General features: G+C 56.3%; 1 protein-coding gene across 3 annotated transcripts; it reads right to left on the bottom strand.

The window, feature by feature from the left end:
* Positions 1-820: 820 nt before the first annotated feature.
* Slc8b1 (solute carrier family 8 member B1) lies at positions 821-14,501 on the bottom strand. Of its 3 annotated transcripts, XR_007210451.1 has the most exons (18): positions 14,380-14,501; positions 13,984-14,135; positions 12,058-12,247; positions 11,146-11,298; positions 10,998-11,050; positions 10,803-10,860; positions 10,554-10,659; positions 10,306-10,473; positions 9,064-9,171; positions 8,267-8,323; positions 7,969-8,099; positions 7,509-7,650; positions 5,357-5,478; positions 4,182-4,335; positions 3,760-3,840; positions 2,919-2,983; positions 1,128-1,770; positions 821-887 (listed from the first exon to the last, which is right to left on the bottom strand). XR_007210451.1 is itself a non-coding variant. In XM_048342903.1 (16 exons), the coding sequence occupies exons 2-16, from the start codon at positions 12,181-12,183 to the stop codon at positions 1,573-1,575; spliced, it is 1,722 nt and encodes a 573-aa protein (XP_048198860.1). In that variant the 5' UTR covers positions 12,184-12,247; positions 13,984-14,501; the 3' UTR covers positions 1,087-1,572. The 3 variants fall into 3 exon arrangements, 2 of the variants coding, with proteins under 2 accessions (XP_048198860.1, XP_048198861.1); XM_048342903.1 differs by lacking the exon at positions 821-887 and having other exon boundaries at positions 1,087-1,770; positions 13,984-14,501; XM_048342904.1 differs by lacking the exons at positions 821-887; positions 1,128-1,770 and adding an exon at positions 1,824-1,990 and having other exon boundaries at positions 13,984-14,501.
* Positions 14,502-14,789: the final 288 nt, after the last annotated feature.

The following is a 14,789-nucleotide window of genomic DNA, read 5'->3' as shown; positions in this document are numbered from 1 at the left end:
CAGAGCTGATCGGGGCCTCCACCTTGGCACAGACACGAGGGTGAGGGGTGGGGTTCACCGTCTCAGTAAAGCCTAGCCCTTGTCAATGAGAAGCACTGGTCCTCCAGGACTGGCGGGGGCGACACTGCCTCCATCACAGGAGGGCCTTCTCCAGAGAAGAAACTTTGCACAACCAGGTGCCTTTTGCCTTTGCGCATTGGAATGGGCATTGTGGAGGCAGGAGGAGGGGCAGCTTGTCCCCCAGGGTGCAGGGCCTTGGAGTGAGCGTTCTGCAGCCTGTGGGGCCGGAACAGAAGGGTAGTGACCCACCCACACTTGCCCCACCGAGCTGGGAGCATTGTCCCACCGAGCTTAGAGGCCTCTGGCTCCATCGGGGCCCGGGTGACGACCACGGACAGCCCTGCTCCTCCCAATGAGGCAGAGATGCTCTGGGGGTGGCCCCCCATCCCCCCTCCTCCTCGCTTCCCCTCCCCTACCCCCACCCCAGCCTTACTCCACACAGGCAGACAATCATTTTGTATGGCTCAGATCGTGGGAGCAATGCCATAAGGTTTTGTACATTGTGATTTCTTACTCTAGAAACCCACTGGGTCCAATTTCTGGCGTATTAATAAAAGAGCTCTGCTTTGTAAGGTGTGGCTGTTGCCTCTGGACTTGGGGGTGGGGGTGCCCCTGGCCATTCCTGACCCCACCTCTGCCCCACCCAGCTTTGCCAAGAACCTCTGCAGGCAGCCAGCAGTCACTGGGGCAGGGAGGTAGGAAGCAGTAATGGTGCAGGCCACTTCTGTGCGCTTGAAACACTGCATCGCTTTTATTGGGGAGGACGGGGGAAGACAGCCTTCTTGGCAGCAGAAACACTCTGCCTATTAAAAATCAAGGCAGGGGGGCTGGGAATATGGCCTAGTGGTAAAGTGCTCGCCTCGTATACATGAAGCCCTGGGTTCCATCAGTACCACATATATAGAAAAAAGCTGGAAGTGGCGCTGTGGCTCAAGAGGTAGAGTGCTAGCCTTGAGCATAAAGAAGCCAGGGACAGTGCTCAGGCCCAGAGTCCACGCCCCAGGACAGGCAACAAAAACAAAACAAAACAACACAAAGGCTATAAAAAAAAATCAAGGCAGGGTCACCCCACCCCAAGAAGGCCCCGAGGGCCTAGTCTGGAGCCTTGGTCCGTGGTGGTGGCCATCCACCAGGCAGGGGCTCCACGGAGTGTTTTGAATACACGGGGTTCAATAAGATGTTGCCATTCATTTCACCTCTATCTTGGGTTTCATAACATGATGACTGGGAAACTCAGTGAGATCCACCTGAAGTGCTGGTTTTGTCAGATGGCACAGCTGTCAGCTCACCCTCAGCGCCTGGCCTAGTAAGAGGCCCAGGCAGGGTTGCCAGCAGCTCTGATACCAGCCAGTGCCTTCCCCAGCCCAGCTTTCAGAGGGCTCCAGCGTCGTTCCACATGCCCCGCAGAGCCAGCCTCCAAGGCCTTGGCTGCAGGGGCTCAGCGGTTGTGCATGGTCACCTCATCCAGTTACCCAGGGAGGCTGTGCCCCCTGCACCTCCAGGTGGTGTCAGTCATCCACTCTTCAAGTGAATCACTCTGAACTCGGTGAGGAGGGCCACAACCAGGAAGCTGCTGTAGAAGAGGAGCAGGCAGCAGCCATAGCCCTTGCTGAGCTGGAAGCATTGCAGAGGGACAGAGACCAGGGAGAGGACGAGGCTGAGCCCCAGGGCCCCAGCTAGTACCCACACCAGCAGTCCGTCTGGCTCCAGCTGTGGGGGAAGGAAGAGGCTGGCTTGCTGCTGTCCATCCCTGCCCACCAGGCTGAGCTCTTGGGGATACCGGGCCCCACCTTACCCAGGTGCAACCCCGGAAGCAGCAGAGAACTTTCCATGGAGGCCTGACCCCGCCCAGCCACCCGGCTGTTCCGCCTACACCCAGTCAGATGCAGTTAGTCGAGCAGGTTTTAGATACTGAGCTCTGGTGAACCATCTGGGGCCATCAGTTTCCACGAAATGCATCAGAGATTGGGGCGGGGCCGGGGGGGGGACGGACAGAGGAAGCAAGATTCTAGCAGAGTTAGGTGGGCACCGAGGGGCCACAGTTCTGTTTTCATTTCCTTAGCCCCCCCCCCTTCCATTCAGTACCTGGCATTTGGGATTTGTCTTATTTTAGGCTTACTTAAAGGCTTCTTATACTTAGGTTTATTTTTGGTAGACTCTTTGAAGATGGTGGGCTGGGTGTGGTGGCTTACGCCTGTAATCTTAGCTACTCAGAAGACTGAGATCTAAGGATCAACCATTCACAGCTGCCCTGGGACAAGAAAAGTCCCTGAGACTCTTATCTCCAATTAACTACCGAAAAGGTGGGAGTGGAGCTATGGCTCAAGTGGTAAAGCGCCAACCTAGAGTGAAAGCCTGGCTCAGGGACGGTGCCCAGCCAGAGTTCAAGTCCCTCCGCCCCATATCTTTGCAGACAAAGCTTAGGGTCTAAAGCTGAGGCTGACCTGGACATGGGGTGGCCCCTCAATCCAGTGACTAGGGGTTCTAGAAGAGGACACAGGCAGGAAGAAGGCCATGTAAGGACAGGCTGAGACCAGAGGGATGTCACCAAGAGCCACGGGGACCTAGGAGCCATCAGAGCCAGGAAAGACCCCAGGTGGGTGCCTGCGGAGCCAGACCGGCCCTGCTGTGACAACTGACCAGAGTCCAGCCTCTCAACAGGGGAATCAGTGTCTGTTCTCCTTCCCATTGTGTGGGATCACCAGCGAGGATGGCTGTAGGGAATGCACACACTGGGGGTGGGGTGGTCGGGGGTGGGGTGGTCACTGTGTGTGTACTCTGTGGTGGTTGAAATCCCCTCACGCAGTGCAGGGAACCACTTGGAAATGAATCACCCACACAGGACACCCGGTGCTCACCTTCACCTCCATGTGGCCGCGGACGATCTGCAGCAGGCAGCCCAGCCCAACTCCCACCAGGATGTCTGCAGCCTGGCTCAGGAAGCAACTGCGCAAGTCCTCGGCCCAACTCTCCCTCCTATCCCCCACCACAAGACAGAGGACACAAGGAGGGCCCACTGGGACCACAGCTAGCGCTCAAGCTGAGTGGATTCAAAGCCCTCCACTCCACACACCAGGCTACCCCCCACCCCGTTTTGTTCTTGTTAACGACAGGGTCTAGTTATATAGCCAGGCTGGCCTGGAACTAGAGATTCTCCTGCCTCGAATCTCCCTAGTGCTGGGATGACAGAGGTGTGCCACCATTTCCAGCTGTGTGGACAGTCTTGGGGTGAAACTTCACCAACAGCCTGCTCTATAAATAGTTTGATGGGAGCCGTCATACCTGGCCACTTGTGTTTAGTCTGCAGCTGTTTCTGCATAGCAACTGTGGGGTGAGTCATTGCAAAGAGCAGGTGACCCCAGGAGCCTGACCCGGCAGCCTGGCTCCCACGACACCATGACACATCCCTACAGGTGTGAGAGTAGAGCCTTCCTTCCCCCGGCACGTGGGGCAGCTAACGAGCAAAGGCAGCTGCCACTGCCATGAGCACTTACCAGGTGCAAAGCGTGTCAGCACCGGAATCTGGTCCTCTCTGTGGCCCATGCACAGGAGCCGAGGTTCAAGGAGCCACATATCTTTCCCTAGGAGCCCCACAGAGAACTCTAGACTACCCCAAGGTGGGGGCCAGGGCACCAGAGCACACCCCCTGGCTCTAGGATCCATGACCCCAGAAGCCCAGGACAGCCCCAAGAAGGATACTGAAGATGATGCCACCAAAACAGGCTGAGAATGCCATTCGAGGGTAGCCCTGACGGGCCAGCGTGAAGTCAGAAAATGCATCTGTGCGGAAAGACAGCTGTGAGCGTCCACCCTCCTGCTGCCGTGTTCTTGTGCAGTGTGCAACCTGGCCAACCTGCTCGGCTGCTGTAGCTCAACACAGGTGTGAGTGTGTGTGTGACTGGCTGCAACGGGCTCTGGGGAACACCGAGATTAGGACTCTTGATCCAGCAGCAGCTGGTGCGATCTCCTCCCCCATCCCCAGCAAATGGTCATTGCAAAATGACAGTAGACTGTGTGCACACAGGACACATCTGCTCAGATGCACCTGCAGCTGGGGGCATGGAAAGCTGACCAGGGTGGCTGCGATCACCCCAGAATGGCACTGGGCCCCCTCAAATCACCTCCGATGCTGTTCCCCCAGGCCAGCAGCGTGAGTCCCAGGACGGTGTTGCTGAGCCGGAAGACCACACCCAGGGAGCGCAGCACGTTTACCACCTCCGTGGCCGCCGCGTTGATCCACAGGGCGCTGGTCAGGAAGCCCAGGAAAGCAAAGAGCTATGGAGGGATGGAGTCTTCCTAGCACCAAGGCCAGCCCCCACCAGGAACACTGCCACGCCCTTCTGTTACCTCAGCTAACCTAATTGTGCCTCACCTCAGCCGTAAAATGAGTTTGCAGGTGTAAAATCAGTGCTTATACACAGTAGGTGCTCAATAAAAGCTCAACTCATGTTTTGATTCTCCTGAGAGAATCTCGTTATCTCCTGCCCCTGTGTACTTGCCCACTGTACTTGTCCACTGTGAGGGGACTGCTGGCCGTGGCCCTTCTCACTGCCCTGTCACTCTGAAAGACTTTTCCAGGGTTTGCCCTGTCACGGGCTGGAAGTTCTCTAGGATGCTGGTTGGAGCCACTTCCCTAAAAGTCATCACATGGTTGAAAATTCAGCCTCTTTGAGGTTACTATTTGTTTAGAGCTTTGCTTAAAAAAAATTTTTTTTGGGGGGTGGGGTGAATGGCCCTAGCTACCCAGGAAGCTGAGATCTAAGGATCATAGTTCTGTTGCAGCCCAGGCAGAAAAGTCCCCGTGAGAGTCTTATCTCCATTTAACTACTCAAAAACCAGAAATGGAGCTGTGTGTGGCTCAAAGTGATAGAGCACTAGCCTTGAGCAAAAGAGCGCAGGGATAGATAGTGCCCAGGCCCTGAGTGCAAGCCCTACAACCGGCAAAAGAAAAAACGCTGGACTGGAGGCAAGGTTCAAGTAGCTGAGCACCAGCTGTGAAAAGCAAGCTGAGCAACTGTGAGGCCCTGTACCAGGCAGGTAGATAGATACCATCCATTGGCTTTCAACAGGTGAATTGCATGGTCGAAATTACACCTCAATAAAATGAAGCTAGTTCCCCCCAAACAAAATAAAACACTCCCCAAACAGGGACAACCGCCCCCCCATCCCGAGTGGAAGGTACCCTTGCCATGGTTGTTAGTGACCCCTTGCCAAGCCTCCCAGAGATAACCATGGCCACCTGTGCCAAGCTCCACCCCCAGCCCCCTCTCCCAGCCCACAGAGCCAGGACCCTTACCCAGTGCAGCCTGGGGGGTTCGCTGTTGGAAGTGGCAAAGAAGACCACTGAGGCCAAGGCTGTGCCCACTATCACCACCACGGCCCAGATGGGGACCAGCCCACCGATCTCGTACACAGCATCTGTGGGACAAGAAGGAGCTGGTAGTGTCTCTTCTTACACCTCCCAGAGCCCCAGGAAAGATGGTTGGGCCTGGCGTGAACGCTCAGGAGGAAGCCAAATTAGCCTGGATTGCCTGGCCCTGTGTGCCCAGCCTTGCCGGGCATTTCAAGGCGGAGCACAGAAAAATTAGAAAAGATAGGCACAGAAAACAGGAAATGGCTAACCCTACACACTCCACGGCAGACATCACCAATCAACCACCATGCCTCTGTCCAACTGAGCTTCAGGAAGCTCCCTCCAGCCAGGCATCACCATTGATGGATTCCCAGTGAGATGAACATGCTGATCAAACCAACCTTGTCCACAGACAAGGCCAGGTCCTCATCACTTGCCATGTTACTCCACAAACCAAACCCTGAACAAGCTAAGAAAGTTCTGCATGTCTCAAAATACTGAAAGGAAGAAGCCTAGCAATGGGAAGAACATTTAGAATTCTGTGCCCACCAGACTTTTCAGCACCAAGGAGTCAGGACTGGCTTCAAAGGTGACAAAAGTCTCCAGTGCCCAGATCCACACTCTGAGCTCTTCTTCTTGTCCTTCCTGGAGCCTGGCTCTCAGGCTGTCACCTCAATGGACACAAGAGCTTTGTGAGGGGCTGGGCTCACACTCCGTACATAGCACCTAACAGATGGCTGGTTTTGAGGGGGCAATTCCACCATCGCTGGACAGCAGGCCTCACTTCTGTGGTATTTCTTTTTCCAGTGGCCCTGAGTTTTAGAAATGAAACCAATTTCCTGCTATGCTGGCAACGCAGCTTCCTTTTTTTCCTTTCCATTTCCTGGAGTTCATTTCGATCAATATTATTGAGTATGATCAGAGGCACATAGGCATTGCACCTTCGTGCTCTTCCCCCCGCCCCTTGTTTTTGCCAGTCCTGGGGCTTGAACTCAAGGCTTGAGCACTGTCCCTGGCTTCTTTTTGCTCAAGGCTAACACTCTGACACTTGGGCCACAGTGCCACTTCTGGCTTTTTCTGTATATGTGGTGCTGAGGAATCAAATCCAGGGCTTTATGAGTGCCAGGCAAGCACTCTACCACTAGGCTACATTCCCAGCCTCAGTGTTCCTCCCCTTTAAAAAAAAAAAAAAAAAAAAAAAAGAGTGTTTTTTTTTTTTTTTTTTTAAAGAGCTAAGAAACATATCAGCCAAGCGTGGTGATTCACACCTGTGATCTCAGCTGTCAGAAGGCTGATTCAGGAAGATGACAGGGGCTACACAGCAAGTCCAGAAAAAAAAAAAAGGCCAGGCACCAGTGGCTCACACCTGTAATCCCAGCTACTCAGGAGGCTGAGATCTGAGGATCACGGTTCAAAGCCAGCAAGAAAGTCCCTGTGAGACTCTTATCTCCAATTAATCACTTAAAAAGGGAAGCAGAGCTGTGGCTCAGAGTGGTAGAGCACTAGCCTTGAGCAGAAAAGCTCAGGGATAGTGCCTAGGCCCTGAGTTCAAGCCCCATGACCAACAAAAAAGAACAAGGAAGGACAGGCTCAGGCAATTTGGCTTGATTTCTTTTCCTCTGACCTCCTCTTTGCTGCCCCTGCCCTGGATTGGTAGAGGAGCCCAGAATGGAGACAGCGGGAGAGACTCCAGGGAGACAATGAGGAGAACCCTGAATGGCAGGAGAGGTGCCTGACAACAGAGGTCAACACACAGTGGAAGTGAGAAGTGGGCCCTGCCGGGCTGTGGAGGAAAGTCCAGCGCAAGGCGGACAGGAGGTCATCGGGTCAGGTGACCTGAGCCCTGCTGTCACCACCGGCAATGGAGGCCTAAGAAGCTATGGACTGTGTCCATGGGTGGGGAGCAGCAGGTCCTGGGATCAGGCCAACAGTTTTCCAGAATGGGGCCCAGATCCTGAGACACCAAATCTAGAATTTGCTGCAACATCTCCACATTCTCCTTTTCTTTCTCTTTTTGCTTCCTGCATACAGGAAGTGCCTGCCCAGGATTCCACTCTGTGAAGATGGCAGGGGGGTGGGGGCGGCTAGGACTCACAGGCTCCGGACTGCAGCGTCAGGACCAGGACCAGGGGGCTGATGACCAGCTGCAGACAGTTGAGGGGCCGTTTCCAGTTCCGGTCATCTCTGTCTGGGTCCACAACAGGCACGGTGAGGAGCAGGAGGACCTCCACGGGCAGCTGTGACAGGCAGGGAGGAGGTGTGGAAGGAGGAGGTGGACGGAGGAGGAAGTACAGGGAGCAGGGAGGAGGATGAGGGAGGTGCAGAGATGAAGTGAAGGGATGGGGCAGAGGGAGGAGGAGTAGGTGCAGGGAGGAGGGAGGAGGTGGAGGAGGTGCAGGGAGGAGTTGTGGCACATCTATTCTCTTACTGCCCAGGAGGAAAGAGGATGCCGATGTCACTGGCATCCTCTGGATGCCCCTCTGCCCACACACTGAGGGGCAGGTTCAGGACCACGGTGCAGTCACAAAGCCAGAGCCTGGCTCCCCACCCTGTACCTTGAACACCTTGAGGAGTCTCCAGGACGCCGACTGGCTTCTCCACCTCTTGGTGTCCACCGGGTTCAGGGCCTTGGCCAGGATCTGGGCCGTGCTACCCTGGTGTGCTAACAGTGGCCGGTACTCTTCCCCTGTGCCGGGCGGAGCAGGTAGCTGTGGCTGGCCCCATCTCTGAGAGCCCCTGTCCCCTCCAACAAACCTGGCCATGGCTCAGCCCAGGTGGGGCGGGCTGGGTGCATCATCCTGGGGGCCAGGGGTGTCTCCATCCCCCCTTTCTCTGTCCCCCAGCTGGACTCACCGTAGTCGTAACTGTTGGTGTTAGATGACACCCGATCATCCTCTGAATCCGACAGTTCTGCAAGTGGCAGGCGGCAATGACCCCCAGCTCAGCCAGAGCCCAGGACCCCCCTCCTCAGAGACACGAGTGGACAGGCCCTCTTTTGCTTCATTATTGACTTATGTATTTCTGTGCTGGGGATGGAACCCAGGGCCTCACACAGGCTGGGCACCTGCTCTACTCTGACTGAAGAACTCTAGATTTCTCAGCAACCTCCACGCATGCTCAGGATCCTCCTTAATCAGTGAGGCTAACTGCTAACTTCCTTCCTTCCTTCCTTCCTTCCTTCCTTCCTTCCTTCCTTCTTCCCTTGTTCCTTCCTCCTGTTGGTAGTTGGGTTTGAACTCAGAGCCTCACACTCTCACTTGGCATTTTTGCTCAAGATTGGCCCTCTACCACTTGAGCCACACCTCCACTTCTAACAATTTACTGGACCTTTGGAGATAACAGATTTCCCTACCCCAGGCTGACTTCAAACCTCCATCCTCAGATCTCAGCCTGTGAGTGGCTAGGATTACAGGTGGGAGCTACTGGTGTCTGGTCAGGGGCAGTTCTTAGCAAGCTGGCCCTGATGGAGGCTTGGGGAGACCTAGTGAACTTGGACAGAGATGGGCATCAGGACCAGAGGCTGACCATGGATGCTGGTCTGGGGAGAACACTAGAAAATTCAAGAAGAGGAGAACTCAGCAGGGAACACCGTGGCCTCAGGGGACAGGTGGCAGTGGTGCCAGGCAGGGAGGTGCCCGGTCCTCTCTTACCGGGAGTCCCGGGCACAGAGTAGACCAGGGACCTTCTCTGCTGCCGTTGGTAAATCCAGGTGCAGATGATGACGGTGAGCACGTAGAACACGTAGAGACCCAGGTAGCCTGTGGGGAGGTGCGGGCTATCATGGAGGCTCCACCCTGCGGCCGGTGGGCATTCACGGTGTCTGCCCAGCACTGACCTGTCTCTTGCACCCTCCCTTCTCCTTCCTGCTACCTCAGGATCCAGCCAAGAGGGAGGAGAGGCCGGCACCTAGCGATCACCACACCCCCACTCAATGTCTGAGGGGAGCCCACTCCCCAAGTCAGGGCACAGGAGAGAATATGGAGGGTTTGGCTCTGGCGGCCTCCTTCTCTGTGGTGCCCTGTCTCTGGCAGGCCGTGGGGCCTCTGTGCTGGCAGCCAGTGGATAGAGTGTGTTGCAGCCAGGCTCCCGAAGGCAGAGGTGGCACTGTGAAATTGAGCCCGGCAGCTCACGTCTATAATCCTAGTGATTCCTAAGACTGAGATCTGAGGATCACAGTTCAAAGCCAGCCCAGGCAGGAAGGTTCCATGAGAATCTTATCTCCAATGAACCACCAAAAAAGCTGGACGTAGAGCTATGGCTCAAGTGCCAGAGTGCTAGCCTTCAGCAAAAACAAACAACAACAAAAACCCTCAAGGACAGTGTCCAGGTCTTGAGTTCAAGACCCAGTACCAGAATTTAAAAAATCAGGCTGGGTACTGGTAGCTCACACCTGTCATCCTAGATACTCAGGAGGCTGAGATATGAGGATCATGGTTCAAAGCCAGTTCAGGAAGAAAAGTCCTTGAGACTCTCATCTCCAATGAAAACCGTAAGTGGCACTGTAGTTCAATAGTGCTAGAGCACTAGCGGTGAGTAAAAGTGCTCAAGGACAGCGCCCAAGCCCTGAGTTCAAGACCCATGACTGACAAAAAAAGAAAAAGAAAGGAAGGAAGGGAGGGAGGGAGGGGAGGGAGGGAGGGATGGAAAGAAATGATAAGGCAGGGGGTGTAGCTCAGCTATAAAGCAAGTGCAAGTCCCTGAATTCAAGTCCCAGTACCAGTAAGAGAAAACTATGGACCTGGGAAACACCCCCCAGCTCTGCCCTCCCCCTGGTTCACAGAGCCAGGTTTGCCCCCGCCCCCAAGTGAAGTGGGGGGGGTCTCTATTACTGGCAGCCAACCAGAGCCCCTCTCCCCCAGAAGCCTGGGCCCCTGCCCAGCCCCACGGCTCACCCAGGGCCCACAGCAGCGTGACCCTGCCGTGGTAAAGCGCAGTGAAGGTCAGGAACACGGCCACCATGTAGAAGGTGATATCCCTGAGGAATGGCCTGGAGGCGGCCGTAAAGGGGTGCAGGATGGTGATGCCCCCCGCCACCACAGTGGTGACCAGCACCCCTGCACCTGGGGGATGACATGGCAGGCTGGGGATCAGCCACTCCACCCCTCCCCCACCTACCCCCACCCACCAAGGTCACACTTACCAAAAAGAGCACCGATAGCCAGGCTGGCGGTACGTGGGTCTGAGAAGGCCACCATGGCACTGAAGATATCGGGGGCGCCATTTCCAAATGCCAGGAAAGTGACACCATGAGGGGTGTGTCAAGGAAACTCCACGCCAGGCCGCCCCCCCCCAGGGCCCCAGCCAGGGGCTCCTACCTTGTGCCCTTTGCCCCTCCCCCCCTTCTCCCATGAGGGTGCTCGGACCCTGGGCCATGCAGAATGAAGGATACTGCCACGTTGTGGGACAGCTTGAGGGTGGTGGAAATGGCCGACAGGTTAGGACAGAAACTAGGGAGGGGAGCACAGGGTCAGCTGACTGCGCGGGGAGACCCTGCCCCCCCTCTACCCAGTCTGGAACCCAGAGCCCCCTGACGTTGGCCTCTTTCCCATCTCTAAGCCTGCTGGCAACACAGGCCCAAACTCACAACTTCGCCGCTGTCACTCCCAGGATGAGGAACAGGTAGAACAGCCAGAAAACCTGGGGGGCAGGGGGAGGGGAGAGACACGGGGGTGGGTTATGTCTCCTTGGGGTCCCCTGCCTCCTCAGCCCCAGGGCCCAAGGCAGGGACTCACATGGAGGGTGACAGCCAGAGGGAGGAGGCTGGGCGGGAAGTGGCAGAAGAGGCCTTCCAAGTAGTCCAGGTAGCCGCCCTCTGTGCGGCAGTCGGGGTTGGTCCGGATGAAACCACAGCGCTCGGACGCATTCAGGCCGCACACGGCGCGACACTGCGGGGAGGATTCATTTCTTGGTGCTTTGGCACAGTTCCTGCACACAGGAGGTTGCTTTCCTGCGCACAGTAGGTGCTTGGAAACATTCCTAGAGGCAGCCACGGGGTCTGGTTCTGCTAATCCCCTTGTGGCCAGCTTCACCTCCCGACCCTCCGAGTTCTCCCATCCTACACAGAAGTTACCACAACACCAAGTGGGGCTGAGGAGAATGTGGGGAGCCTGGCACAATGCCAGCCTCAGTGCTCCGGAACCTGGACAGATGCAGCACCAAGCCAGGGACCACCCAGTTTCCTTACCCAAAGAGGCAGCAGCCAAGTCTATGACCACATAACCACAAACCACTTCCCCATCTGGGAAATGGGTTAATTGCCTGCCTGCCAGCTCAGAGGGTGGCAAGCAGGCACTTGTTACCCCTGTGTTTGGAATCCAGTCTCTGCCGGACCACAGGAAGTACAGGCTGGGAACCCTGTGCCTGCAGCTTGCAGGGGTGGTGGGGGATGCCAAGAAATCCCGGGGACCCGGGATCTGTTGTGCCCTCTCTCCCCTACAGATCCCTGAGCCCAGCCTGAGGACACGCTCCCACCTCGTCCCCCCACTTCTCCTCCTAGGGGACCTGAGCACCCCTGGAATCTGGGAGAGCCCTCTGTGTGTGTCAGTGCCACAAGGACAGGCACTTTTGTCTGCACTGTTTCCTATAGGGCAGTAGGAGGACAGGAAACAGTTGCCGACTGCACAAACCCATTCCTGGATACTCACGTCTGCCAGGGGGGTCTGGCTCACAGCTGAGCCTGGAAACGGGGGACCGACGTGAACCCCTGTTGACAGGTCCCTTGCCCCAGATGCTGCCTTGGTCACCAGTGGGCCCAGCCATCTGCCAGCCATTGGCCCTGGGGCCCTGGCCCTCACCCTGGCCTTTTCTTTCACAGGACCAGGTGGCTCTAGGGGCCTGCAGGGTAAGGCAAGAAAAGAACCACAGGACTCAGATCTTCTCCAAGATGGAAAGTCCTCCTCTCCCACCACAGGACCTGGATGTGGAAGCCTACATCACCGAGTGTCCTTTCCCTTAGGGGACGAGGGCCACCTTATGGGGTGGCAGATCATGTGACCCTCTTCCTCGGCCTCCTCACATGTGTCTCTCTAGCCCAGTGCTGATGGCTCACGCCTGCAATCCCAGCTACTCAGGAGGCTGAGGAGGATCTGTTTGAAGCCAACCTGGGCAGGAAACTCTGTGAGATGCTTATCACCAAGTAACCAGCAAAATGCCAGAAATGGAGCTGCGGCTCAAGTGGTAGAGTGCCAGCCCTGAGCAAAAAGAGTGCCCATGGAAGTGGCACTGGATCATAAGATAGAGGGATACCCTTGAGCTGAAGAGCTAAAGGACAAGGCCCAGGCCCCAAGTGCAAGCCCCAGTATCATCACAAAAGCCAAAGTACCAGACATGTGTATCTCTGGGGCCAGCAGAGAGAGAGATCTTCGTGGGCCACTGCCTAGTCATGTAGCCTGTGGCCAGGGTGAGGTCCTAGAAAACTCTCAGGACAATGGAAGAGCTCAGAAGTACACCCGGCCCACAGGCCTACTGCCTGAAACTGGGAGAGCTTGCTAAGCCATGCTGTGCTGTTTCCCCTGGCACTAAACAAGTATACCAGGGATCTCATTTAATCCCAGCACTCCTACTTTATAACTGGGGAAACTGAGGCAAAGAGAGGCCAGGGCACACCTGCCCCTTGCCTCAGCCACCTCATCCTCCCTCAGAGCAAAGCTGCATTTTATGGAGGAGGAGTCAGGCCTTCCGGCACTTTTGCAACCTGCCCATGGTCACACAGCAAAGAGGCCACAAAGCCAACAGCTCTAGTGAGGAAATTATGGGGAGCCTGGTGAATTGCTCAAGGTCCCAGAGCCTGGGACAAGAACTGTCTGGAACTCCAACGTCTGCCACTTCCCCCAGTACAGAGAGGGCTCCATTTCTTCTTTAAATAAAGTCAACAGAGCTGGACCCGAGTGGCTCAAGCCTATAATCCTAGTAATCTCAGGAGGTTGAGATCTGAAGGATCACCATTCAAAGGTAGTCAGAGCAGGAGAGTCCATGAGACTCTTATCTCTACTAAACTTCCAAATAAGCAGAAAGTGGAGCTGGGGCTCAAGTGGTAGGTAGAGTCCTTGAGTGAAAGAGCTTAGGGGCAGTGCCTAGGCCCTGAGTTCAAGCCCCACAACCAACCAACACATACACACACGCACGCACGCACACACAGCCAACTGGAAAAAGTCTTTTCCAAACTTCATTTTCTGTGTGTGGTTTTCCACATGATCTGTGAACTGGTTTTTTTTTGCGGGGGGACAGGGGGGTTGAACTCAGGGTCTGGGTGCTGTCTTTAGCTTTTTCCACTCAAGGCTGAATCTCTACCACTTGAGCCACACCTTCATTTGCATTTGTTGTTAGTTATTTGGAGATAAGAGTCTCAAAGCCAGGGTTGGCTTTGAACAGAGACTTCAGGTCTTGGAAAAACATGTTTTATTTTGTTGCATTGGGGGTGAGGGGGGCAACAAAGTCCATAAATTATTCCATGATTTTCTGTGTCATTCTCTGCACAAACATTTCTCAATGTCCTGGCAGCTGAGGGGTGGGGGAGGGAGAGAGAAGCAGGGGACCCTGAGGGAGAGGAGGGGACAGACCTCGTCGCTCACCTGTGGAGTCCGAGGCCCTTCCCCGTGCCGCGGGCCGGTGGTACTTCACTTGGCGCCGCTCACCGTGGACACACACACACGGGTCCCGCGTGCCCAGCGCCTGTGCAGCCCCAGGGCAGTCACTCGGCCTCGCGGGGCCTCGGCGCCCACATCTGTAGAATGGGCCCGAGTCGAGCACCTTCGGTGCGCATGCAACAGTGCCAGGCGCTTGGAAAGGTGGGCAGACCCGATCCGAAAGCGTGGGGACCCGAGGAGGGAGGATCTGCCCTTTTCGGGGCGCAAACCTAGGGCCGCCCTGCGCTCTTTCCCAATCGGGACAGATGGGGAGAAGTTGAAGTTGAGGTCCTCGGGAGGCGTGGGGCGGGGTGGGGGTGGGGATCGATGGCTCCCTCTTACCTCGGGCCACTCGGGGCTCTGCAAACTCCGAACTTCTACCCGCCGGGCCTCGCGGCCTCCCCACGTCAGACCCCGCCGCCGAGGGTGCGACCTTCCGGGGTCTGGAGCCGCCAGCCTGGGCCGCTCCGCACCGCTGGAACCAGCCGCTCTCGCCCCGCCCAGGACAAGCCCATGCTGGACACGCCCACGGCACGCCCACCGCGGGGTCGCCACGCCCCTCCCCTTAAAGACACAGTCCCCAGAGCCTGCCTGAGATAGCATGCCTGCTTCCTTGAGGTTGAGGGGACCGGAGGGAAGGAGAGGGATGGCACTGTGGGAGCCCCAACTCATGACTGGCCCACAGTACACACTCCCTCAGTGGAAGCCACTTATGTGACAGTCTCCCCCTCCCCCCATGGGGTGGATCCCTT

Source organism: Perognathus longimembris, chromosome 3 (genome assembly GCF_023159225.1).
Source record: "Perognathus longimembris pacificus isolate PPM17 chromosome 3, ASM2315922v1, whole genome shotgun sequence".
In the NCBI taxonomy this organism is placed as follows: Eukaryota; Metazoa; Chordata; class Mammalia; order Rodentia; family Heteromyidae; genus Perognathus; species Perognathus longimembris.
The sequence above is the reverse complement of the archived record's forward strand: the minus strand, read 5'-3'. Positions and strand labels throughout refer to the sequence as shown.